Raw genomic sequence first — 27813 nt, forward strand, 5'->3', positions numbered from 1 at the left:
ATGATCCTCTGTCTGCCCCTGGAGCCGCTCATCTCCTCCATCCACCGCAACAGCCCATCTTGCTCATGCCCAAGGCACCAAAATCAGGCAACACCAGAGACCGTCCTCCTTCACCCACAGCAAAATGCTTCTCCTTCAGATCTCAAGTTTCCTGCCCCAGATTTCACTTTCTGTCCCCTAAAGCTGCTCCTGCCTGGACAACCCATGCTCCATCCCTCTGGGCCCTTGTTTGTGTCCCAGAGCTCTGGGTGCCCTTGTGTCGGGCTGGCAGGGTACAGGGGTGCTGCTCAGGATGGCTGGGCCGGAGGGGACGCCTGCAATGGGAGGGCTGCAGGGGCAATTATCTGCCATATTGTGCTCTCGCTTGTGTTTAAAAACAAAAACAGCTCAACTGACTCATAGATCCTACGGCCTCTGAGTCATTTTTTATTTCTGGATTTCACTGCTCTGCCCTTTGCAATGAAGGGAGTTACATGTGTGTGTGCGCGCACACACACACATCAAGTTCACATTTGTTTTTCCCCTATAAAAACAAAGCAATTTCCATACCATTAATGAAACAGAAATGATTTGACTTTGCGTACCCTGGCTTTTATTTTCCATTGTATAAACTCTGCAGATGAAATAATGATGGTTGTAAAGTAAACCTTTTTTTTTTCCCCTTTCCCTTTCCAAGCAGCCTCTTTTCGAAATAGCAATAGGGAGTCACTTACAGACTTGGCTTGTGTTGAGCCTGTAATAATTAACCCCTTCATCACCAGCTTTTCCTCTGTTGGTATTTAACCACAGTGTGGGTGAAGGCGGCAGCAGGTCTTTCCTGAGACTGGCAGTGAAGCGGGGGACAGAGCAGGCAGGGACACGTGTGAATGGAGAAGGGCTGGTCCGTGCAAAGCAGAGGAGGGTGCTTGGGGTTATGCACCTGTGGGTTGCACAGCTCTGCAGGGAGAACCAGGGCACTGGCACTGCAAAACCAGAGGTACCCGAACTCTTCTTGCACACCCCACTTTTTCATGAGCAATTCAGTTTCTGTGCTTAGTCTCCTTTCCTTCTTGCTCCCCTGGGGCCAACAGCACTGACATCTCAGACCAATGTCCTCTTAGCTCCCCACCGCCACTGCGGAAATAATCTGTAGTAAATAAATTCATCACCAAGTCTTGCTCTTTCTGTTTACAGGCCCGTTATGGTTTTATGAAGTATGCAGAGGAAAATTAATACGGTGAAGTATTCATAATACCTGTCACGAGCAGCAGAAGCAGCTGGAGCTGGGTGCCCAGCACGTGCCTGTGGGATGGGATGAGCTGCCCTCCCTGCCGGAGTGTGAGCTCTGCTTTTTTATATACCCTTACCATTGCACACAGTCTGTCCGGGCAATTTGTCTGTCTTCAAGGCTTACAAACACACCACAAGCATTTTTCCTAATCGCATCTATCATGCAGCGGCACAGCCCTGTATCCCCCCCTGCATCGGTTCAGATGCTTCGCTGGTGCCTGGCCCGGGTGCGTTAGTGACACTGGCTGAGATATTGTTACTCTTCCCAGACTGGGTGATGTGTTTTATATTATTTCTCTTGGATTTATTAAGCATTATGTAACCGGCTAACCAATCCCGCATGCGATGCGATCGCGGCTGATTTCATGTCAGTGGAAAGAAAACAAAAAAAATGTTCTGAAGTGGTTGAAGTGAAATTCATTTCCACATGCAAAGCAATTCCTGGAGGATCTTCCTCATCTCCACATGGCTGCTTTGCATCCAAGCTCTCATGCAACCCATCAGAAAAGAGTTATGGAAAAATTGCGTGTTGTATACAACAGGATATAACAAGAAAATCCTCTATTTACTTCCTGCATTAAACTATTCTGATAAAGTTTATTTTACTTAATTATTTTTAAGCATCCTTGTGGATTTCTGCTGCTTCTTGAAACGTGGCGTTTGCATACTTTTTGCCTTTTAGCTGGAGGACTCCTTCAAACGTGAAAATTAATCACCAAAGAAAGTTTGGCATTAAAGTTTGAAAGACAAACTGAGCCAGCCCTGCAGTGCCAAGGTCCTGAAGCCCAACAGAATGCAACCCAGTGCGATAGGGAGGATCCTCTGCCCTTTCTCAGCTTTGAAGGACTCTAAGTACCAGGTGAGGCAAAAACTATACCCCCAGTAGACTCTGAACTCAGGCTCTTTCAGTAGTGCTCTTCTTGCTGGTATTATGGACAGTGTCCTTCCCACTAACACCAGTCTGTGCCCTGAGCATTGAGCTGAGGATAGAGGAACATGGAATGAGAAAAACACAGACCTAGAGGTCCTGTACCTTTTGTTTTGTTTTGTTTTGTTTTCCTCAGTGTCTTTGAAACACCCAGCAATGTCTGAAAATGTTGTATTTCTGAATCCATTTCACTGATGCACTTAACCTTCATTGCAACATCAGTGAAGCTGGTGGCTGGGGGATGCCTGTTTGCATGTTGTTTGCATTATTTTTCAGTGAGACCCTAAGGCACCCAAGCCCCTGCTTCACCCAGATAAATAGCTAATTTCAAGTTAACCTGAACTGCTGAATTCAGCCTCGATGGGCTGCTGGATCATGTAACAGTGTTTGCCACTTGCTGGGCTGCAATTTGAACATAAAGGTGGCACCAAGCCATGATCTCAGGAGCAGGCAATGGGCTGTGGATGGACAGGACAGGACAGCCCTGTAGGCAATGCTGGTGGGCAAGTTCACAGCTCCACGTGGTTGTCAACACCGCACCTTGCCTTTGCTCATCTAGCGAGTTGGCACAAGTTGTCCTAAAACCAGGAGGGAACCCACAAGTTTGGGGTTTGTCCACCATCCAGAAGCTCGCTTGTCCCCTTGGGAGATGAGTAGGGACATGGTCTGCAGGAGTGCTTGGTGCCCTACAACCCTTATTGAAAAGGTGGCCTGAAGGAGTGTTGAAGGTTAGCACAGGAGTCCCTCAGGTCACACAGGACAGCAGCTTAACATGGGGTTTTTTTCCTCCCTAAGTTTGTGCTGGCTAATGTGGGTTGCTGTGTTATTATGGCCGGTACCTCCAGGGTTGCTACCATGCCAGGTAAAAACTGCCCTGGTAGACAACAGCAGTTATGATTTTGCCCGGCAATAACTGTGCTTGTCCCATTAGGCATTCAGCAGCCACTGGGTAAGTACTGGGCTATGAAAGTTGGACATGAGGAGCTACAATGGAAACAAAAGGCTCGTGGCTCTCCTGTGTCTGAAGAGGCAACACAAGATCTCAGCTGGCAACAAGTCCCTTTCATTGCACCTATTGCCCCTGTTCCTTTCTCTTTTGTATCTTTTGCCGTCCTTCCCACCCACACGTGGCACTGGAGAAGCTCTGAGAGAACAGGCTAAGTCAACAGTGCAGACGGACAACACATCTGGGGGCTGGGAGGGAAACCCCCCGCCAGCTGCAGGTCAGCCCAAGGGAAAAACACACCACGGCCCCATTGCCACAGCAAATCCCGCCAGCCCAGAGGGTGTGTGAGGAGAACATGCAGATGGAAAGCACAGCAACTTACTGCTCTGAGGAGCAGGAAAACTGCTGACAGCCATGTTCATAAATGATCTGAGCAGCTCTGCTGGCACCCCTGCTTATTTGGGGCATTGCATTAGCGTATGCCATGGCATAGTGTGTATAGGCTGGTGGTAGGGTTTACCTCCGCATGTCCTCCGTGGGAAGTGTCTTCTAATGAATGGGGGTTGGCACACTGTGTTTTCAGAGGGCTCTGACGTTTCAGCCCTTTGAAGAGCGCTTTGCAGTGATCCAGTTTTGACTAAATGCTGGTCTCAAAAATGAGTCCCTTCTTCACATCTCCCCTGCTGCTTGGGAGAAGGAGTCACAGCTTGGCCATGCACAGGTGGTTTGAGCTTATCTTGTCTCAAGTCGTAGCAGAAATTGCTGAGAATTTAACAGCACTTGCAGGTCTGGGAGCTGAACAGAAGGATGTAAGAGTCAACCAACCCCATAATGTCGTTGCCATCATTTTTGTTGGTCTTGTTTCTCCAGAGCCACCAACAGTATCTCCTGTATCTGGTTTATTTAACTGCAGCTTCTGTATCTCATTCTCAGGCAGATACAACAGAGATGAGTCCCTCTCTCTATGCAGAAAAAGCCACAGCAACCAACCTAACAGCAAAAGCAACCGAGCTGCAAGCTGATCACAGACGTTGCTCTCTCTTAACTACTGCAATCCAAGTAAAACTGCTACACAGCAGTTGTGTTGGTTTTTATGTTGTTTGGTTTTTTTTTTTTTTTGTTTTGTTTTTGTTTTTGTTTTTTACTGTTATCATATTATACTCTGGAAGTCAACTTCACATATCTTTTTCAGGCTCTGCAGGAATCCTGAATCTCTGTGAAGTGATGGAAGTGAAGTTTAAAGACATCATCCAAATAGGTAAACATGTTAGAAACATTATCTGGGTCACATTTGGGCAACAGGGTTTGCTCTGTTTTAAGTGCAAATGGTTTACTGATGATTTAGATGAACTTCCTGAGGAGTGTTTGAAATTCCTGGCACATGTTCGGTTTACCATCTGCTGGAAGGACTTTGATGAGCCCACAAAGACTGGAGCTGCTCTTCATATCTCATGTGGACTTTTGTGATTGACGAGTCTGTCTTTTTTCGCATTTGTATTCTTTTGATTCCTGAGGAGAAACAAGGCTTGCAAGGGACTGCGTGATGAGCTGCTGGGGCAGAGATACTCTGTTAATTCTCCGTCAATGTGCTGTCATCAAGTTGTTCCAGCACTGCCTATTGCTTACATCTGTTAAAATTATTATGTGGAGTCAAGTTTTGCCCTCATCTAACAGTAATTAAATAATTTGTGATGTCAGAGGGAGCCTGAACTTGAGGCTAGCCTGTATTACAGGCTCTCAAAACTTTCTTGCTTTTCCTAAAGTGTCCCACGTTTAGTGTGTAAATAGATGGTGTGTTCTTCTATTTAATTTCTTTCTTGATCTCTTAAAATATATCGTTCAAGGATCTATTGTTGTCAACCTATCAAAAAGCACTGCCCAATAGGGTTGAATTCAACCTGAATATTTTCCATTTTGCTGAAGCAGAAGTGAGCTATGGCAGAAGGGCAGAGGGAACAGGCTTCTAGAAAGGAATTGTTGCAGGAATGAGACCAAGAGTCCTGTTGACAAGGCCCGAAAGGGCTTTTTCTGCCCACAGGAAAGCAACAGGATCTTGCGTGTTTGCATGGTGCCTCTCCAGAGACCCTCCTTGCAGGAGAAGAAGGTTCCGCAGGTCCCAGCCCCTGGGCAGCGCTCACTACAGCTCCAGGGAGCCCCGGCAGCCAGAGGGGACACAGTGCAGGGGACAAAGCTGCTCCTCCAGCACAGAGGAACGGGCAAAGAGGAGGAAGGTTCTCCATTCACCACCTCCCACTCTGACGTCTCATCATTCAGCAGTACCACTTTGCCTTTTCAACTCGGTGTCCTGCCCCAAGGTACCTCCTGAAACGTGTCACGGTCTGAGTATTGCTGAGCAATCCCTCTGCCCAAGAGCTGCCTTCCAAGCCACAGCCTGTTGCAGAGGTAAGAGCCCTAGTGAGGGCGAAAAAAAAAAGCTTACGCTGCTTGTGCAGCTCTTTTGCAAACAGGTGAGCACAGGGCAAATATACAAAATGAGAGTGAACATGTGCTGGGGAGATCTCACCCTCAAGCACACATTCTGTCCCTCTGGTGGGAACATCTGCGACCATGTTCTACCACCACCGAGTGCCTTTGCCATATTAAAGACATGGCAGGAACTGAGCTCTCGGGGGACCCATTGGTCTTATTTCTGTGGACACTTGTACCCTGGGTCTATTTGAAGATGGATGATTCATTTAACTGCTCGTTGCTTATGGCTCTGTGTGTCACTTCCCATTGTACGAAGGGTCCTGTTTGCTGTCGTGGACTGGTTTGGGCTAATTTTGGGATAGATCTAGCATGGAAAAAATGCTTTACGCAGCAAGACAGTGGCTGATTCAGTTTCTTCCATGCTGGATTCTGGTGCTCAGAGTCTCCCAGGCAGGAAGTTTTATCAAGCAACATCAGACAGATGTTCCTCATCGTGTCCCAGTTGTATTGGCTGGTGACTTGCTCTGTCAAACACTTGTCAGATGACACAGAAATTCATTCTGCACAAGTGGCATTTTATTAAATGATCCACCTGAAAACAGCAATGGATCTTTTTAAAGAAATATGTATACCTGTAATAGTTGTAAAGACCCCAGAAGGACTTGCAGTCACGGCACTTCAAAGAAGTGTTCCCAGGAAGGGGTCTGATTTCCTGACTTTGCAGGAAAAGAGAAGAAATCCTTATCTGGATTTCCAGTGCCAGGTGCATTATGAACTCACGTTGGCAGTATCATTTTTCTGATGGGATGCACAGTGTGCCAAAGCAATGCAGGACACAGTCTAGCTCTGTGGTTTGGAATGGCTGAGGTGAGAAAGGAGCCCTATCAAAATATCAGGGGTTTGCATCGTCAAAAAAGAAAAAGGCCCCTCTTAGTGGTGTAAGAACCAGCAAGGCAGGAACTTCAGCAGGTGCCTCTGAGCCTCTCAGAAGCAAAGATACAAGACAAGTATGTTGTTTCCAAAGGGAACATCTCCACAGGCGTGTTGGCGGAACTGAAAAAATTAGGAGGTGCTCAGATATTGGGGCAAGGAGATGCCTCATCAATGATCAGATCACATCAGTTGGTGTCACTTCAGGTGCCTGTGTCATGGCTTAGCCCCATCTGGACCCTGGACCAGGGCAATAAGCCAGCCCTGCCTGCTGCCTGCCATGTGTGGTGGCACAAGCTCATGAGCAGCGCTGTGCATGCAGGGCATGTGTTGGGGTGTGATGGTCCTGGAGGCAGGGACTCTTCAGCTCCTAGGCATGCTCAGAGGACTTGCCATCATTTGTTGCAAGGGGAGGACAATAGCTCTTTGCAGGCCAAGTGAAGACGGGAAGGTATTTCCTTCAAACACCTTCAGTCCTCATCACCACAGACTCTGGAGCTGGGGTGGAAGCTGCTGGCCATGGCTTTCTTTGGAGCTCTGCTTACCCAGAAGAGCTGGAGTTTTTGACCTGATGGAGACTAAATGACATGGAGCTATAGGGAACATCTCCATCCCGAGCATGGCAAGGTGAGAAGTGTTGCCACAGGCCAAGGCAGATAGTGTCCAGCACAAAGCTGCTTCAACCCCTTCCAGAGCCGCGGCCAAGGTGTGGGTTGACCTGGAGTGTGGGACTTTGCAAAGTGATGCCTAGCAGCTGCCATCACTCGATTCTCACATCAGCTCCCCATTGCGCCTGCTGATAGCTACAAGCTGCACAGCAGAAATGTTGAAAATGTATTTAAAAAAAATATTATTTTAATCTTGAGACCAGCTGTAAATAATCCTGTCTAGTTAAGGGCAACACTTAGGCTGAGGAATATCCTCAGAGCTGCTAGAATCCATGTGGCTGATAGCCCTTTGTCCAGCGCAGGCTGGCAGGCTGGGGTGTACAGCTGGACGTGCTAATTGCCCCAATGCTGAAATGCATTTGCTGTAGTGTAAATCAGCTGTCACTTGTCAGGCTTGTTCCTGGCTTATCAGTGGGAAGCAAAACACTGCAATGGAGCCGCTCCATGAAGGGTAAGTCCTGGAGTGGTATAACTGGTGGGAGCATAGGCTGCAGAGGGGACTGCACGGTAACCAGGCTCTCCCACTTCTCCTAAAAACTTGACAGCTGCCAGAACCCCTTCATGGGCTGTAACAAAAAGATGAACCAACCGGCAAAGAAGAAATATGACTCTGATGGACCTTACAGATCCTTTCCAGAGGCAGGATCACGGCGGTCGCCTGTGAATTCAGGGATGTGCATGCGAGCAGGACAGCTTTCAGCCACCCCTTCACTTCCCGCTGTGGGTCCCTAAGGAAATGTTATCCCACAGTTGGGGTCCGGCACGGAGATAATGTAGCTGTAATCCCCAGTTTTGATAAGGCAGGCAGCCATCAGTGGTGTTATCTCCCCTCTACGAGGAGGCCCCTTCCCGCGCAAGGCTTTCACTTGGCACACAGCGCTGATGTGAAAAGAGCAAAGTGTGTGGGAGCTGCTGATTGTGTCTCCTTGGTGGGACTGTTTTTTTTTAAATTTATTTATTTTTAATAAAAAGATCAGATGTTGCTCTTCCTTGAAAACATGACAGTCTATGGGAGAGTTCATTAGTTTACGGCAAGTTGCAACGCTGTGGAGCCTGGCTGAAAGCAAATGTTATTGCAAAGAGTTATCGCTAAGGGGAGAGGAAAATAATGTCCTGAGGAAATAAACTCGGCAGAGCAAAACATGGAACAATATAAAGCTGTGGAGGACAGGCTGTAGAGTTAAATACTTTCTCAGAATAAAAGCCCCCAGTCACCTGTTTTTAATACCAATGTTTTCTTTCTGCAAATTCAGTGAATATGTGGGATACATCTGTTCAGGACTCCATCTCTAATGGGAGTAACAAGTATCATGATTGCAGCTGGCTGAACTCTTTTACTACTAGTACACAAAAATGTCTTTGTGACTAGCATTAAATAGTGATAGCACCAGTAAAAATCAGCTTTTTTTTTTTTTTTTAAAAAAAAAAAGGAAAACTAAAGAAAAAAAGAAAAGGAAAGCAGTGTATTTTCATTTCAAGCTTCATGGAATTATATTTCAAAAAGGACTTTCCTCCACAAAGCCCCCCGATACAATACAGATTAGAGCAGCTTTAATGATGACCAGTCTGTCTCAAGTCTGAGCAAAGCTGGAGGTGCAAGGGGAGAGGAAATGCCTGCTTTTATAAATCTGACATAGCTGTACACTGCCAGCTTTCCTAGCCTTCAGTTAGTCCAACTTACACCAAGGGCTGAAACTGTAGTATCAGGTTTGGAGAAGTGTAAAGGTGAATTTGAAATAATCCATCACTTGCCTTGCTGAGTCTCATGCCGCTCACAACACTGCAGAGGACTCCAGTTTTGCATTGTCAGGGTTTTTTCTTGTACTTTCTTCTTCCATTTCTCAACTGGAGAATTTGTTGCAACTTTGTTCTTATTTAGCCTAATGGTAGGATGCACACGTTTCTCCTTGAGGCAGTGGGATGCTGTGCCTGCTCCCAACCCACCTACATGCACCCAACCAATGTGGGGCCCTTGCAGCCTCTTTGTTTTGAGGGTGATAACTTATTCCTTGGTGCTTTGGCTGTCTTAAAACACCACCAAAGCAAAATATGGTGCTACTTGAGAAAGATTGTTGTAACCAACCCTGCAGCCATGTATTCCAGGGTGGTAGAGGAGGTCTGTCCTGTTGCCCCAGCTCAGCCTTGGACCTTGCAAAGCACCTTTCTGCAGACAGATATATTTGTCTGTGAAGGGTGACTCTTCCTTTGTCTTCTTCCTTCCCCTGTCCTTTCACCATCTGAGGTTTTCCTCTATGTTCCTAAATTGTGCATTGGTGCCAGGGTGCAATCCCCATAGCTGCCCTGCCCAAGGAGCGGGCTGGTGGTTTGGTGGCAGTACAACAACCCCTGATTTTAGATCTGGTGACCTTGGAAATAAGAGTCTGACTTCTTCAATGAGCTGCTGGAGGAGCCTGGGATAGGTCAGAGATTTCAAGAGCAGATCAAAAGCCAGAGATGTTTTTCTGACAGCCCTGGAGCTCCCTGTAATGATTTATGAATTATATAGGCTCTATATGTTTAGCTGAAGAGGCTTACTGGGGGAACAGGGCTGGTTTGTGCAAGCAGGAAAGAGCACATGGCTTCAGAGGGCCACCATCTACCAAGAGACACCCCCTTGAACGTTCTCTGCAGACCATCAAAGTGCTTTGAGGGACTGTGGCAAAGGGGAGCCCAGGAGAATCACAGCAAAAAATATCAGGGTATTTTAGTGGGCCAGCATTTTAATGGGAGACCAAGTTATGGGCAAGCACACCTGCAACGTTCCCTCGTTTCACAAATAATTTTTCTCTATCTTTGGAGCTTCAGCAGATCCCATGAGGTACAGCTCTCCCTTGCTAAGTGCTACATGCCCTGGCAGATTTTGAGTTTCATGTCCTCTCTTGAAGGCTGGGTGCCCAAAAGCTCCTTGCCAGGCTCCAGGGGCTCTCCATCCTCTGAGAGCTGTTGTCACAGCAGTGATACTTAGCTCACATTCTTGAGGTTGTCTCAACGGCTCAGAGATGTGGTGCTTTTCTCTCCTCTCTGTGAGAAGAGACTTTGCTCAGCCCTGTGCCTGCACGGCCTGACCTGAGCCCTATTCCTGACAGACAGCACAAGGGAGACCTTCCTGATTCTGATGCAAAACAGGGCAGGAAAACTCCTGATTATTAACTTTGAGGCCAGAATGTTTCCATGTGCACAATACAGTAATCTCTATATCATGTCTGTAACTTCTAGGTTATAGTCTACTGAGCAGATACTCTCGCAGTCATTGAAGGCTTTTGAGCAACAAAAATCCACCACATCCTGAGCCTGAGTAATTACCTGCTGGAACAACTTCACTGTGTTGCGCACTAACACAAAAGCAGCTGGTTTCAGCTTCCAGCATGTAAATCTTGTTTTTCCTCTGTGCCCTAGAAGAGGAAGCCCTCTGCCAGAAAGCATCTCTCTGGAACCAGGTTAGAGATTACGACGAGCTCACCTCCCAGCTCTCTCCTGGCCAAACAAAAGACACTGAAAGCCTGCACCCCCCCCCAACTCTAAGACAGGTTTTCCAGTCCTGAATGATCCTTGTATTTTTTTTTGTCCCGGGCTAGGTAAATCCAGAACTGTGCCAACTCTCTGCCCTGCTCCCCTGTGTGAGCTTTTGCATTAGCAGTGGTGCAGCTACAGCTTCTGTCTGCGCCTTCTGCTGAGAAAGCCGTGTAAGAGTGCTGCCCTCCAGCAGCTACTGCCACTGGGGAGAAGTTTAAGGGTAGATATTCTGAAGCCTTTGCTAGGGCTGACCAGGGAGAACTAGAAAATCCAGTAGCTGAAATTTCAGCTGTGTGTCAGACTATAGTCTCTGCTGCCCCGGTGTAAACTCCTAGGAAGAGCAGCAAAGTCCCTGAAGATGCTCAGCTTGCCTGGAGGGAGTTACTCTGCGATACCCAAGATGCAAGTTAGACCGTGTCCTCTATGGCAAGTTTTAAACCTCTGTGCTAAGAGGAGAGACTTTGCTGCTGTCAGCAAGCCAGCGCTGTCACTCTTTAAAGAGGTTGGATGAGCCGTGGGATTTGTTGCTTGAAGAATAACTGAACGTGTATTTTCTGTCATTTTGGGGCATTTGCTGTTCCCTTCTCTCTTAATGTCGGTGTGAAGTGGGCTCCCAGGGAATTTTTACTGTCTCAGAATGGCTGTATGGTTGATCTTAATAGGTAAGGGAAGTGGATGTAGCCCCAAAAAACATATACCATTGTTGAGCTGAATCAGAGCGAGCGAGCCTTGGTTTATTATTTTTTCTCCTATACAGAGGCAAATTTTGTCATCATATCACTCACGTAACCTTTCAGATGAACTTAGTAATCATGATATGTTTTGGTTTGGCTTCTTTCAGATTAAAACCTTGCCTTTCAGAAAAAGGAAACCATAAGTTAAATAACTCCAAAATTAGGTATTTCTGAAGGATAATTAGTGGTCTTCTTTCTTACCAAAAACAACCCAAGACTGTGCTTTAAATAATACCTTGTAGTTATTCCTTCAGTTCTGTTCCAAATGCGACTAATTTAGCAGAATGTTATCAGTATAACATTTTACATTTTAAACCATATTTTAGTGTATTATCTACAATAATGAATACTATATATCTCCACAGCATTTTGAAAAATCAACCAGATCTTATGTCCTAAATCCCCCCATCTGGGTCTCTCTACTTCAACAGTTGCACCAAGTTGCCTACATACAAATTACCAACTGATCATATTATTTCATTCTCCATTCTTGTAGATAGGGGGACCCATGTAAAGTGAATGCAGATACAGATCCCTACCCCCAGTTATTTCATTTGGATGCAAAAGTACTGGAGTTATAATCCTCCTACTTAACCGCTTTGAGCAAGAGGCAATTTTTATTGCATCAAGTTTTCTGTAGGGTGGTGACTGGGTCTGTGTTTGTAAAAGAGCTCACTGCAAAAGCTGCCATTGTCTGTGCAGTTAAATATATACTATATAGGGATATATATGTGTATACATATACACAGGCACTGTATATACAGAAAGACACACACACATACTTAGGGGATGTGTATATAACACTCACTTATATACAAATCTATTCCCTGTTATGAAACAATCATCAAGATATAAACAAGAGAAGTTAAATCATGGATGGGCGCATTTTCAAGTGCTGCTGGAGGGTTTTATCTACAGTATTGAAGAAGTGCTATCAAAACCTAAACAGGGCACTTATTACAAAGAAATCTTTACGTAAGTGCTGGAAAGGTTTGCCGAATAACCAGATGTTGTTGCAAAGACACTTCTCCTCCCCCTCTCCCCATTTCTTTCCTTCTTTCATAGTTCGATTAATTCTGCACATAAACCAGGGCAGATAAAAGTTCTAAGCTGCAAACTTCCCCACATCTGGACACTGTCGAGGCCAGATCATTCAGCGGTGCACTTCAGTTGCTTTTAAGCTCCCTCAATAAAATAAAAACTTCCAACAAGTAATGCTGACCTATATATAGTTTTGCACTGTAAACACTGACATCTGCGAGCTGCTCCAAGCGAGCACACAGCACTTTCCACCAAGGCAAACGCTCGCCCTTTGCTGTAAGAGAAAGACACAGCTGATGCAGTCATAGCAGCATATTCTGCTAAACTCTCCGCTATTTCCAATCCTCTGGCTAATTGCTGTCAGGGGAGAAATCAAAGATCAGCTATTTTGCTGGAGGATGGAAAAATAAACGACCTCTCGGAGCATGTTGCTTAACGTTGTCTAACCAGAAACATTTTTCTACTCACAGAAGGAGAGCAGCAGTAAGGAAAGCAGACCCGGTCTCCTCCAGTAACCCATTTTCTGGATCCCACCAGTGACCAGAAGCCCGGCTTCACGGCGTTGGCCAGTTCATCTTCCCTCGGTGCAGCCAGCCTCCTGCGACTCTGCTGTCAAGCCCGGAGCCCCGGCTTTGCGAGGCTCCCAACTCGGCTTGCCGGGAAGGCGGATCCAGCTGCTAAAGCCCAGCTGTGTGTGGGGTCCGCCCAGGAACTGCAGTTTATGAACAAACCAAGCCTGACCCTCCTCTCGAAATAATATATACAAATATGGGAGGGGGGAGCCAGGGGGAAGAAGCCTGGCTCCAAGAAAAAGAGTTTGATTCTTCATTTTTCCCCCTATGACAACACGGAGCTGCTCCGCACGGCCCAAGGATCTTTGAAGGGGACCTAATGCCTACTGCATGCATCTAATCAGAAAGGCATGGGTGCTCCTGCGTGCCTCTTTCATCTGAATAAAACATGGAAGGTAACACTTCAATATGTTGAGCTGCCACTAATTTGCTACTTTTCCCCCCCGCTTTTAGAAATTAACTCTATCTTTTAAAGTAAGCTTCAGTGGGTTATATATTTAATAGGGGTAATTGGAAAGTTTAGGGCAGCTTTTTCAAAATAACCACATCAATACGAACTTAGCCTAAAGTACGCGCTTTTGACCCATTAAAGCAGCAGGTTTTAAACATATACTTATATGTTTTCCTGAATCAGGGCCTAAAATAATAACATAGAGCATTTAAATAGCTGCTTTCTCCCCAAGATCTCAAACTGCTTTACAAAAACTTGTAAGAAATATTATCCCCACTTACAAAAGGGAAACTGTGAAACATAGCAGAAATCTGACTTACCTTGGTTGTTAATCAATCAGTTGCAAAAGGACGAGCAAAATCCTCAGACTCTTGTCCTGTGATCTACCCCAACCCTTCAGAATGTATTAAAATAATGATCAATGTAGTCAAGTGCGGCAGAGAGAAAGAGATGTTGTTATTGAGTTTTTGCAGCCAAAATGCCTGCCCTAAGGTAAGGCTAATTTTTTATAGCTATTGATAAATACACCTATCACTTTTTTAATGCATACCCAGCATTCTAATTCAATGAGTCTCCAGCTTTTTATTCACCTATTTTACAATTAATCTTTTACTTCATTCATCAGTATGTGGTGGATACATGGTGTACCTGCATATGCTTATGTGTATGTGTGATCATTACTCGTGAGCGTTTTGCCCCGCTGGACAGGAAGATCCTTTATTTGTATGAATCTTTCCAACAAACCACACCTGCTTATTTTGTAAACTACATAAATCATTCTGTTATGGAGTTAGATGATGACATGTCTTTTCCCTTCTGTATTTAAAAAGGAACAAGGCGAGGTGTTAGATGAGGTACAGACACAGCTGATACATACAAAGCGTCTCTCTTAACGCCGTGGCTACACCAGCATGCGTCTGCAGAGAGCTGCTTGGTCTGCTCCCACTTGTTTCAGGGCACCCAGATGCCAGCCAGCTTGGCCTGTCCTCCATAGAGAAATGGCCACATGTCCCTGGGACAACAGAGCAGAAAGCTATGTGGATGCACTGAGGGAAGACAGCACTTAGGGTGCACAGAGAATATCCATCTGGAAGAACGAGCCCAGAAACTTGCCTGACCCAGGGATCCCTGGAGAACATCAGCTTGAGTCTAAGGAGAGATACAACATTGCTCTCCCTCCCTTGGCTGTCTTCACATCAAAACGGGCATCTTTCTATGTGCTGTGTCGTACTAATCTAGAAGAGATGGGTTGGTCTGAGTTACAACAGCTGAAGTATGGCCTTTGCAGACTAAGGACAAGCAAACGTTTAGCAAGCTTTCAGAAAGACGTTATTTTCCAATTAGCGTGTTGAAACTGCTGAGTGCACAGTGCTATCTTCGGGTGACCTGCCAACTCTCCTCTTTCTGATCCAGAGCATTTCAAGATGCCCGCAGATCCCTCAGACTGCTGGTTGGATTTGCAGACGTGAGCTCTTCTGCATGTTACAAGGCAGCTGGATAAGGCTCACGCTAGGAACGCCACAGATTATTCATGATCTATGGGAGCTCTCTTTAAAAGCAGGAAGAATCCCCCGCTGCCTAGCAAAACTCGGAGAGAAATAATGTCCCCAGCAGGAGCCCGGAGGGGCTTTAAACAACAGTGGACATTGACAAAACACGCTGTATGATTTGGAAGTGCAAGGGAGGCAAGGGATATTGTTTTTTTAGTGGCAGGACCTGGGAAAGCAGCAGGAAGCCTGCACAACGTCCCTGCAGCCAGGCACCCCGAGCCACAGGAGGTATGTTTTCCAAAAGCCTAGGCAATCCCAAACAACTTTTGGGCCAAACCAAGCCATGTAGAATGCTTCATCCTGTCTGTAGAATAATCTTAGGGAGAGATTTTGGGCCAGAGCTCACTGAAATGAGAGGAATGGCAGTAGTTGTTCCATGCAATGGCATCTTTACAAGGCAGTTGAGTTTCTACAGGAAGCTCTGCAAGGGGAAGCTTTTGGGGAGCAATGTTCATCCCGCTCTTCCTAAACAGCTGTACTTATTTCTAGATGGTGTTAGACCTGCTACTTGGTAAAACGTGGTGTCGTGGTGACATGGGTGAGGGTTTGCTTTCACAGCCTCTGGGCTCTGCAGGCTGCTTTCTGCGGTGAGGGAAACTGCTCAGCCCTTGCTGCATGTAAGATTGCACAGAGCTAGATGTATCCTCCCATAATCTGCATTTTTGGTCCACTGAGCTGAGGCTACTGCAAGCCTCGTTTGCAAAATAGAAAGAGTGTGAGACTTAGAGCTTGTTCCTCTCCTAACGTTATAGTGTGAATGACCCTGGGTTGAGCAGAGAGCCAGGCAGCATGTGCCTCACTGACCTGGGCTTTTCTCTAACCAACAGCTCTGTTCTGGAGACCCTGCTTATTTCTCAGACCTTATCCAAGGAAAAATGGAAACTAAAAATCCACCAAAGTTACTTGAGGAAAAGTAAGAACTCTGGGATTTAGCCTGGAGTGTCTAAACTCACATTATAGAGCTTTTCTTCCACAAGAGAACAGAGTGACCTTTGGACTAAGGCACTGGGGAGGAAGAAGAGATAAATGGTTATTTTTATTGTTGGCTTGTTTATGCCTTTTGGTGTAAATTCTCCTGCTCCTCTATTAGTGATCTGGACAACCTCATAATTCAAGACACACTGAAAGCTGGATTTAGGCTGAGGAATGGAAAGTCTCCGCAGGGTGATTTTTAAGTTGCATTGTAGGAGCAGTTTTCCCCAAGTTCTCGTTTAGGAGCTGGAAGATATTTGCTAGAGAAATAAAATAAAACATTGGCCACCTGAAACAATATAGCATATATTTAAGAGAAGGTTTCAAACAGCCTGGGTTTCCACTCTGATAGGCAAGGCTCTGCAATCAATCAATAGATTTGAAGCTCCCAACATAAGCACCAAACACCCTTGTGCAGGGTAACATCGTGATGGACATCTGCCAGACTCAGGCAAGTCAAACCTCTTACTCTTTCCAGAGGCAAAGATGACCTTCATGTGACAGGGGACATGAAAGGAGAGAAGGGGAATAAGGGAACCATGTAGCCATGTCCCAGACAGTGCTAACAGAAGGACCAAAGCTCCTGAGCTTCCGTGGGCCTCCTCCATGCCCCAGAGAACGTAGCGGGGGCATTGGGTTTCAAATGATGTGTGAGGTGTGGGGTTCACTTCTACATCAGAACATGTTCCCTTGGCCATCTGGATTGCTTGCACATTACACAACTGGATTATTATCTGTTGCATCTGCTTTGTTCCTTTTAATCTGTTGATATCAGTAGTGATGTTGGGCTTTGGATAAGGCTCATGAGTGTTTCTGTTGTGAAGAGAATTTGCCTTATACTTCACAGTTTTAAAAGGCAGGTCTGAGGAAAATGCCTACCTGACAGGATCACAGACTTAGTGCATATTAGTGAGCAGAAATCCATACTCTTAATTTATGTGCACATATTGTGTGCTTGTATCAAACTACTCCCAAGTTGCCCTGGCAGTTAATTAAAGCCCAAAAATTTCAGTGTCATCACTTCTGCATCTTATAAGCATGGCCTTGGTTTCACTGCACCTTCAGCATTGGTTTTCTGAGAAGGATGTGCATCCTGTGCTGTGGATCTGATCCAGCCGGCATCTCCATCCTGCGTTCACAAGGACACGGGCTCCAGTCCTGCTAGGGCTGAATAAACTCAAATGCCATTGCCTAGTGGACACTGTAGGTGCCCATCACTCTCTGGTAAAAGCTCTCGTTACCTTCTTGCTGCCACAGTTTGACAGTGTTTTGGTGTTTGAGCTCACATACGTGGTGGTATGGTTCGTCTTCCCTGCTATCACCTGAGGGAAAATATCGTGACTCGACCTTTGGCATTTTCTGTTCTCTCCCTGCAGCTTGTCTTAGGCATGGCGTGGTGACCTTTGATGACCAGATAGCATGACAAGTGCAATCAAAGCCAGCAATGCATCCTGAAGGCCACAGCTACAGCTCCCCTGGGCGCAGGTGGCCTTGTCTGCATTGCCACAACGACTTCTCTTTAGCCCTGCCAACTTATCTGTGTTTCTGCATCTCAGCTAATGCTTATTTTGGTAGCCACACAGGATAAAGGCATTTTCTAATTGATGCCAGACTTTTACTGGAGTCTTTCTGTAGTCCAGAAACACTGGCTTAAATTCTAACTACCCTCAGACTGCATACAACAGGTTCCTTGACCAAAACTGCATCAAGATTAAGTAAAAGTCTATTATAGTTTGCTCATCTCTACCTTTTGCAGTGTTTATTGAGGGGTATTTTCCCCCCTGTTCAGTACTGTCCTGAATCTTCTTGCATTCTACCCATGGAGTTCTGAGCTTTTCTCACTGCTCTCTTTTTGCTGCTTTTGAGGCCACTTTCAGTAAACTTTCATTCATACTATTGATGTGCTTGTACAGATTCTTTCAAAAATGTGGATTAGTTTTGGTTTTCTAGTTCATATGCATGGATCCAGTTCTGCTGTTGCTGAAAGGGATGGAAACCATCACTACCAATTTCAGTTGGAATAGGATCGGATGCTTTCTTTTCCCCATGAAAGACACCCAGGTCACTTTTTCAGTCTCCACTTACCTTTCCCTGAGGTTTTTTTTCCCTGAGTAATTAACAAAATGTTGATTTTTCCACTGCTTATTGGCCATTTCACACAGCCATTTAGATGATGGAAATATGTCTATCAGGAGCCCAGACTTACATGAGGAGAGGATTTCCCATTGCTTCTTTTTGAACCTATTTTGCCCCTTGGTCTATTCCATGCTGAAGCAGCTACTCATGCATTCTACTGACAGTTCCTTGACATTGTTTCATCCATTGTGTTTTCTTAGGGAACCTCAGCAAGTGCTGTTTTCTGCTCCATCCATCCTACCAATGACATCAGATGCAAGAGATGCCAGGGTCTTCAGTGAGGATCAGCCTTAGAAGACCAAAAGCACAAGCTGGCATCACTTGGGCCGCCAGTCACCCCCGGTTAGCAAGAACCTTCTGGTCTGGAGGAATCAGCCTGTAGAGGGAAGCATGAACAGTTTGACAGCCCGACTCATGATCTTTGTGTTCTATTATTATTACTAGTAGTGAAGTTATTATAGGATCCAGGAACCTGAACCACGGATGAGGAAGGTGCTTTCAAAGGGAAACTCCTAGCCATCTTGCTTTGACTTGTGCTGCAAGGCAGTCCTAAGAGCAGCAGCTAAACTGAAAGGTATGAAGGGTGGTCTGTCCCCAGCAGCGGGCCAGAAGCACCCTAAAAAAATGCCTAAAATACATGTGGTGTGGATGGTGGCTCCTCAGCTCCAGCTGCGTTGCTCCACAAATCTATCTATCTATCTATCTATCTGTCTATCTATCTATCATTACCACTTCTATCATTATCCGTGTACATACAGTGTTTTAACTCTTCTCCATATCTCTTAGAAGTGTTAAGAAAATTCAAAGCTGAAAATAGTTTTTGAAATGACTGAATGTTAGACCTGCAAAATATGACTGTACTTTATTGATAGTGTTTTTTCTATGATAAAAACATTTGGTACAAAGTATGATATCCTGTATGAGCTTCACATAAATACTTCCATTATATCACTGATACGGATCAGAAAAATTTCAGTACGCACATCCTGCAAATGCAAGTGTAATTGATACAAGGTATGTATCGTAATGTACATCTTGAGTAAACATAAGAAAACCATACCCTAATGGAAAACAGACTTTGTCTTACGATGTGCAATCATGCCTTTACATCTAAACTGGGCTTTGGGTTTAGAAAACAAATCTTAAATCAGTCCTATTCAAAGGACAAATCACAGTTCACATATTTGTAAAAAAACTTTTGTTCTAGGAAAGTCTTTTATGAAAAACCTTGGGAAACTCCATCCAGCTACAGTGGTGGAGGGGTGGGAAAGGAGGGATTGAGGTATCAGTTCAAACAATCTGAGGAAAAAGTTGAATAAACATTGAAGACAACAGAATAGAAACCAGACGCCAAATATTAATTCATGGGGTCTTCAAAAGGGATTTTGAGATTTATTTTAATTGTTGTTGAAAGAAAAAGATTAATTTTTGGATGAAAAATGTATGCAAATAAAGCTCTGGTCAACACTAGAAAAACCATTTCCTACTCAACACAGAAAAAAAGCAAAGCAAAGAAACCTACAATATCAACCCTTTAATCCCCCAAGGTGGCCTGTAACCTGGGTTTCAAAAGGACAGGAAAAGCAAAAAAAGCTACATGAGAATATAAAATATGTAGTCCCTGAATCAAAAGACATGAATCTGGTGCAAAAATGGGAACTCTCAAGGGAGTGATATGTAAACCAGAGAACGATGGGTGTGCTCCCGATTGTCCAAAGTGACGTTTGGCATACAAGGAAAAATAAACAACAGAGGCTTCCCCCGAGCTGAACCTGGGGAATTTTAACTCCTCGGGTACCCCCTGGGGCAGCGTGGCGGGGTGGGACACGCTTCGGTGTGAGCCGGAGAGCTGGCGGGCAGAACACAGCTCTGGGTGTCCCATGGCTGCCCGGACGGGGCCGGTGGAGGAGGCAGCGTGGGCTTGAGGGCGAGTAAAGGGAACACAGCGCGACCGAGTCCTTTGCTGCCTGCAAAGGGGTGAGAGCAGAGAAATAACGGACTGGTGGGCTTTAAAAATAAAAATAACCCGAGCTGCATAATGTTAACAACATCCAGCGGGAAAGTTAATAGCTGCTGGGAGAGGCTCTGTAAAGCAAAATGACACATTGTCCTCCTAAGAAGGGAAAATAAGACACAGCATGGGTGCATCAGAAACTCTTCGGTGACCTGAGAGCTAAGAGAGGAGCATGAGCAAAAATAAATCTTAGAAATAAACATTTGTAAGTGTTTAAGTGAGGATGAGCACCCGAGGGATGGCAGAAGGTCTGTTCCTCGCCTGGACAGGAGCTCACGCTGCCTGGCTCCTCTTAATAACGAGAGGTGCCTTCACCCCCGTGTTCACGAAGAGGTGCCCACCCCCCGGGGACATAACGAGGCACTTTTTCTGGCAGAAAGGTGGGTAGGACGCCAACAGCCCCGAGAGGGCTTCGATCAAGGCAATCGATGAGCATCGGCCGCGGAAGGCCGCGGGCCGGCGGGGTTCGCCTCGCCTTAGCGCCGGCCCCGGGCGGGCACACACACCCCCCGGGCGGGCACACACACCCTCCGGGCGGCACACACAACCCCCGGGCGGCACACACCCCCCCGGGCGGGCACAACCCTCGGGCGGGCACACACAACCCCCGGGCGGCACACACAAACCCCGGGCGGCACACACACCCCCCGGGCGGGCACACACACCCCCCGGGCGGGCACTACCCCCGCCGGCCGCTCTCTCTAGGACCTGCGATGAGTTTGCCCGCCGGAGCCGGCCTCAGCGCCTGCGCGGAGGAAGGTGGCCGAGCGCCTTATAGCCATGGAGAGCACCGAAGCCGAACCCAGCGATAGCCGCCCGGAGGAGGACGGCGCCGCGCCCTGCAGCGGCCTCCCGCCTCCAGAGCAGCCCGTAGCCGCGGCGGCCACGGTGAGGGTGCGGGGGGAGGCGGCGGCGGGGCGGCGTCCTTCCCGCGGGCCGCCGGCCTCTGCGCGGCCTACTCCGCCCGGGCCGAGCACCGGGCTTTCCTGAGCGCGCTGCCCGGCCGCCGCGCCGCTAGCCTGGGGAGGGGTGCGGGGCTCGGCCGGCGCGGAGAGGCCGGGGCCGGGCGGTAGCGGGAAGGGGCTGCAGGTGGGATGAGCTCTCACGCTGCGTGCCCGGGGCCGAGCCCCTGGCTGGGGCTGAGCTGTGCACCCCGTCCCTCCGAGCAGTGGGGTTCTTCTCCTTCCAGTCTCTCTCTGGCTGTTGTTAGAGGTATTTTTGTGCCGTCTGCCCTCATCCCTCGTGCCCTATTGTTATTTTTATTTCTCAACATTTTTGCCCCCACCCCCCAGTTTCACAAGTAGATCCACCTCCCTGCTGAATTCAGCTGGAGGTTCCTGGAGCTCTCTCTGCCTTTCCAGGGTGGGCGTGCGGTCCTGGCCGGCTCTGCCTGCCAGTGTGTGAAAGATAACGATCCTCCTCCGGGAGATTAAAAGAAAAACATCTCAGTCCGGATGTGTTGTGTTTCCTGTGAAACGGGAGAGCTGGTTACGTGTGTCCCAGGTGTCTTGAGGAGGAATTCACCGGTAGTTGGGAAGTGTTTGGGTAGAAAGTGCAGGGGTTTGTTTGTTTTTAAAAAAGGTTACTTTGTTACCTGTACAGAAGAATATTAGTTCTTCTCTATCTTACTGGATCGTGATGACTTTTGGTATCCAAAGCTATCTATTTGTCGGCTTTGATTTTTTTTTTTCTCCAAAAGTAGGCTTTCTGTTTTCATTTGCAAATGTGATACAGAACAAAGGTATAAAACAAAGACCTGCCAAAGCCTTTATCCTGTAGAGACCTGTCTTATTTGAACGAATGTGCTGTGAGAGAAGGGGAGGCAGGGTTAGTAGCCTTTGCCTTGTGTGGCTAACGTTACATGAATCTTTATTTTCCTCCTCTAAAAAGATGGAAGACTGTTTGGCAAAAAAAATGGAAATCACTGTTTCAGAAGCTGAAAAACGGACTGGGAGGAATGCCATGAACATGCAAGAAACATACACTGCTTACCTCATTGAGACGAGGTAGGTGATGAGAACTCACTCTGAGTGCACGGATGTGCCATTCTAAACCGGCCATGTCCCTTTCCCCAAAAATATTAAGGCACAGTTGATGAGAGGGTTTAGTTTGTTTATGATTTGTTATGTGATTATCAACCTACTCCAGAGGAACTTTCCCCATGAAAACTTGGCATCTGATCTCCAGTATTAATGCTGGTGTTGTGTAACTCTATACTGTAATTTTTCATTTAGCTAGGTGGAAAAAATGTGTGCTTGAAAGATGCTGCTTTAATATGGTGTCAGCAACTGCTTGGTTATTTCTTAGACATGGTTTGCATAAATTTTTATACATATGTATGAGGTTGTATGTGAGAGAGGTTGTGCATCATGGTCTAAAGTAATGGTTAGGCTTGTTTGGGATCACAAGAAAATAAAGGAAGGCTCATGACTTATGTCATGTGGTCAAAATTTAGTGCTCCACTAATATTTGAAATGATTTGCTTGATCTGATCACCACATACTCCTTGTAGATGCTCTAAGGGTTAGGATTAATTAACTGCTTCCTTCCTTCATATTAGCTTAAACTTTCACTGGAGAGCTTACTGCTTTCGATCTTCTTGTGTTAGTAAGATCAAAAATACAAATAAACACTCCTTTTACCACAAAGACAGCTTGGGATTTTAAGCACTGTGTAGTGAACAAAGCTTTAAAATCTCTTCTAACTTATAGTTACTTGCCAAACAGCCACAGATGACTCCTATTATGCAGGATCATGTTACTCAGCTGAAGCAAGAATTTCAAAATCAGATTTTATTAGGAGTTTTGTCTCTCTCTTCTTTATATTAACAGTTTTAACCTTTGGGCCTTGCCTCAGGAGTGATCTGCTGTACAGATAAAACCTTCTGAAACAAAGCAGTTGCATTTTGCAAAGGCAAAGAGTTCACATTGTAATATTATCATGTAAGTCTTGTAGTTACTAGTTAAAAGGCTTCTTAACTTGCTTAACAGATGAAGGGACACACCAGTTATGCTAACTGCAGACCTACTGGGGTACATTTACTATACATTACTAAGCTTTCAGAATAAAATCCAAAATAGACATGCATGGCATACATTGTATTTTTCAAATATCGTACCTCTTTGGCAGTTGCTCAGATGTTTAAAAAAATACTTCTACAGTTTATTGGTATTAAAGATCGCATATTCTCGCATAGGTAATGTTGTTTTTCTTTTCATTGTATTTCTGAAGGAAAAGAGAAGAAAATCAGAATAATTGGTGTCTGTGTTGTGAAGTGTACTCTGGGGGCATCTTTACACAGCTCTGGAACACACTGACTGCAGCATCTCCTTTCCCAGTCATCCTTATGTTACTTTAGACTCACTCCTGCTGGTCTTTCCCAGTGGTTCTTTCAGTAGCAAACCTGTATTTTGCTGCCCAGATTGCATGCTTTCATTAAGATTTATTCTGTGGTCAGCAAATACCAAGACCAATTATATGTTTGTCACAGAACTATTGAAAATGTGGGTTTGTCACATCTCTAATAAAATAGGTTCTCTATTCCTTTTGCTGAGAAGGCAAAATTTCTTGCATAAATATAATTGCTGGCTATTAAATGTGCTTCCTGCTGAGCCTGGAGCTGTAGGTGGGCTTCACAGCAATTTGTCTGTGGGTAATAGGATATTTTGTAGCAGAAGAATAAAACTCAGTTTATAGTACTATAAAAGGAAGACCACTTAATAATAGTTGTATTATGTTTATGTGAACTGGGGTTCCACTGTTACTGCTATCTAGGATTTAATTTCAATACGAATTGCGTGCATCTGGGTGAATAAGGGACACAAGATGGATGCAATTACAACCACTGTACATTTGTTACAGAACAGGAGCTGAGCACCTAAACTTTTTAACACGTTAGTTTCACTGGTGCTGATGAAACTGTTTTCAAAATGCAAGTGATGGTGTTGCTTCCTTTTTCTTTTCAAAATGAAAATAACTACTCTCACGTTTTCATGTGACTTTTGTGTGTTTTGGGTGTTTAAGTGATATTACACCTCCACATAGATCTCTTTCTTTGAGACAAAACAAACTCTGCTGCTCTAGACTGCAGAGCCTCAGCAAATTCCGAGGGTCGTGCTTCCTGAAAGCATCTCCTTTATTCTTGGTTTACACCTTTCTGCATTAGCTAAGTAGATTTTTGTGGTGAGCCATTTCCGTTCAATTAGTCTTGAAGTCAGTTTGTATAGTTTAATGGAAGCTGTGAAACAGTTATTTAAAAATAGCTTAGTTTTTGTATTCTTCCTGTGCAAACAGATGAACACTTCCACCTCTTTGTGGGAAATGGCAGTAAGGCAAATACAAATTCTTAAAGTGTGTAACTAAATATTCCTTCATGAGATGTAGGTGCTCAGCATATAATGTGTTTTTTATAAAGGAAACCAAAATATCCAGGACCTCACTTAAATTCAGATTTTCTTGCTTTTTAGAAGTTTTGTCTTATACCAGAGTCGGTGTGAAACTTCAAGAATGGAGACAGTATAAAACCCAGAATTTCACTCGTGGTCTTGTGCTCTTTGTTTTCCATGACAGAGCTGAAAGTTGACTAGAATGCAGAGAACCTCTAAGTGCTCTGTGGTGATGGGCTTTTAATCACAGTACCTACAGGGATGCCTTTTTTTCCTGTTCTCCTTCAAAGTAAACAATTTATTTTGTAGTTGTAAGACGCTTCCATTTAGCTATTTAGATAACTTTGTTTCCCTCCCTGCTGACTTTCAGGTCTCTGGCCTGGTCCTCCTGGTCATGAAACTTGATGACTAGAGGTTTTTGTGTTTGTGTGGTTTAGGTTTTGTCTGTTGGTTTTTTGCTTGTTTCTTTTTTGTTTTGTTTTTTGTCAATGTGGCTTTAGGAAAAAGTAACAAACTTTGTGCAGCATGGTAGCTGACTACTTAATAGCGGGATCCCTGGTTTCCAGCCCTACTACACTTACGTTCCTTTTGATATAATTTGAAAGGGTGGCTCACTATATTTGCTTGTTACTCCCACAGTATGGCTGGGGGAGTTATTCATATTTCTGCTTTCAGTATTTTGAAAGTTTTCCATCAGTTAAATTGTGACATGAGTGATACCTCCTTATCCCATAAGATGTTGGATTGTGCATCTGTAGTGTAAGGGCTTCTAATGACAGTTTCTGTGAGAGAAATGAACTTCTATTGTAAATGAGTAGCCAGTTCAGTGTTAGCAATGCTCCACCATGGGTCTTCAGGAGTTTTTGCTTTGTTATGTTTTAAGTTACTTTCCCAAAGTCTTCTGCTCCACATTGGTCTCAGCAAAGAGCCCAGGCATGTATTTCAGGAGGACAGGCACACGGTGAATGCTTGTAGAGGTCTCCTGTCTTCTCATAAAACAACAAAATGCAGATTTTGGTCACTGAGGGTCAGGAAGACTGGTCTGTTCCCTCCAAAGGAGGTATTAGGTAAAAAGGAAGAAAGTCTGAATTCAGCATGGGCTTTAAACGGCAGCATCAAGAGATGAAAGAAGGTGGAGGAACAGAAGTTTACTGCTGCTTTATACTTAATTGATACTATGAATCATAAACCTGACTAGTGGATGTATAATTTAGTTAAATAGAGAAAACTGTTTAGGTGACGGTATAAAAAACCAACCAACCAAAACACCACCAAAACCAACTAAGCAACCAAACAAAACCCACCTGGCTGTGAAAATCTTCTGACAAGACAACTTGCTAGATAACTTTTGGTGGTTTACAAAATCTGTAGCTGATCTGTAATGATCGCTCTTCTGTCTGTTTAGAGGCCTGAATAGAGACAGTTTCTAAATAGCTAATGGAAAAAGCTGCTGAGCCCTCTGCAGTGTTATTCCTCTACAGAGAGTGAGCCTTGTCTGCTGTAGGGGACTGAAGTGTCACTTCTTGTACGCTGGAAGGTCAGAGGCTGAAAGCAAAGTTACCGCTTCTACGATTGAAGAGGTGATTGCTTTTACAAGGAAATAACTGATGTATTTCCTCCTTGTCTGATTTAATATTTTGCAGCCATTCCTCATTTTTATTTCATTCAGAATTGTTTAATGGCTTGTTTAAGATAATTAGTTTTAAATGGGAAATGGGAAGAAGTTAATTAGATGGACTCAAGTTCTCACATTGGCACTTTGAATTAAAGCAAATGAATGTGACTTTTGGAGTAATGTAATCTTCCAATCACATATGATAACATCAGTCATGAATGCAAAAGCTGAAGGTTTCAATTTTGTCTTTTAATTTTTTTTCAGGCAGATTGGTTCATTCAGTGAATAACGTGCATTGTTAAAACTGTTCTTGGAGGGGAAACATATGGTTTTCCTGCCTGAAGACTGTACAAGTATTATATTGTGTTTTTAAAATCAAAACAAATTGAGAAGTTTGACTGAATGTCAACAAGTGATTATAATCTTAATTGAAACTGGTCTGCAGTACTTGCATTTAATGGTGGAGTTCATAATGTGGTCTAAAAAATTAGATGGTAATGAAGGTATTAAGTGTAATGAGTACCTTTGTGGATTTCTACTTCCTTTCTGGAACGGGGTTCTTGGGGAGAAATGCTCTTGTAATTGGTGATATTTTATGGTCTCATATGTAACCAGGTGGAGACATTTTTGGTGTGATTAAAAAAAAATTTCTCTCATCTTACTTGCCTGTCCCAAATCCATCCATGCAGCTTCAAACACTTATTACCTGGTTTGAAAGGCAGTGGTGTGGATGCAGGCTTGTAACTGAGGGCTGTACAGCACTTTCCCACTGCAGCTTTGTTCTCTCTAGAGAGAGGAATCCAGCTGCTTTTACTATATCAAAGCCTGGGTGGAAAGGGGATCTTAAATTACTGTTAGTAACTTCAAAATATGTTTAAAATTTATTAAAATGGGTTAACTAGAAGTCATTGATTCTTTGCTGGGAGCTACTTGGCTGCCCTCCTGAAATGTTGTGTTCCCCCTCCAGTCACTAAAAGTCGCTAAACTGACATTTTACAGCGTGTTGGAGAGAAAAACACAAACAAGCAAAGTCCCCAAACACAGACAAAACAAAACCGAAACAAACAAACCACACAACACCCCAGCCAAGACTGCTGGAGTGGGTGATGCTGGTGGCAGAGGCAGCAGGGATGTCCGTCTGTCCTGCAGAGATGGGAAAGTGTGGTGGCAGGTTCCTGCTGAGGCCCAGCGGTTAGGGTGCAGCTTTTTGCAAGAGGATGTTGGGCAAAGAAAAACATCCAGACATTTCTCTGGGCAAGTGTCTGTCTACCTGTTTTGCTGTCACATTTGCTTGCTTTACCTGTTGTCTCTGAACTGCTTTTCACTCCAAGCAAGAACTATGTTATGTAAAGATAGAAACAACAACTACAACCAGAAAAGGCAGCATTCTCACTGCTAAGACAGTGAGAATAAATACATGTAAGAATAAAGGAAGTAGCTATGATCTGAGAAGAGAAATAACACCAGGCTGCTTAACACAGACTATGTTGAGGAAGCTGCGTCAGGTTCTGCCTAGTTAAAGAATAAACTGTGCAGGCAGGTTTGACCTTCAAGGTTCTCTGGTAGTAATTTAACCTTTTTCTTTAAGGTCTAATGTGAGGCTCGTGTGTCCCTCATAAGGGTTGTAAAGCTTCATTAACTTAGACTTAGGGAAGTCTG

The 27813-nt window shown here is 44.9% G+C and overlaps 2 protein-coding genes and 1 long non-coding RNA gene across 3 annotated transcripts in view; 2 read left to right on the forward strand and 1 right to left on the reverse strand.

Annotated features, from left to right (window-relative positions):
- The window catches only part of LOC102091992 (TGF-beta receptor type-2), a 35019-nt gene extending 21614 nt beyond the window's left edge, over nt 1-13405 (reverse strand). Inside the window, exon 1 of the mRNA XM_021291202.2 lies at nt 12928-13405. Within this exon, the coding sequence (XP_021146877.2) occupies nt 12928-12979 (52 nt within the window). The 5' untranslated portion in view covers nt 12980-13405. The remainder of the gene's footprint in view (nt 1-12927) is intronic.
- On the forward strand, nt 13300-19199 carry LOC110360649 (uncharacterized). The gene is made up of 3 exons (XR_010473989.1): nt 13300-13426; nt 14313-15260; nt 18341-19199. It is a non-coding gene; the product is annotated as an uncharacterized LOC110360649 (long non-coding RNA).
- Nucleotides 19200-20761: 1562 nt separating this feature from the next.
- Nucleotides 20762-27813, forward strand: part of SNX4 (sorting nexin 4) — a 34426-nt gene continuing 27374 nt past the window's right edge. The window contains 3 exon segments of the mRNA XM_065070457.1: nt 20762-20915; nt 20917-21042; nt 22045-22160. Of these exon segments, the coding sequence (XP_064926529.1) occupies nt 20868-20915; nt 20917-21042; nt 22045-22160 (290 nt within the window). The 5' untranslated portion in view covers nt 20762-20867.

Source organism: Columba livia, chromosome 7 (assembly GCF_036013475.1).
Source record: "Columba livia isolate bColLiv1 breed racing homer chromosome 7, bColLiv1.pat.W.v2, whole genome shotgun sequence".
NCBI lineage: Eukaryota > Metazoa > Chordata > Aves > Columbiformes > Columbidae > Columba > Columba livia.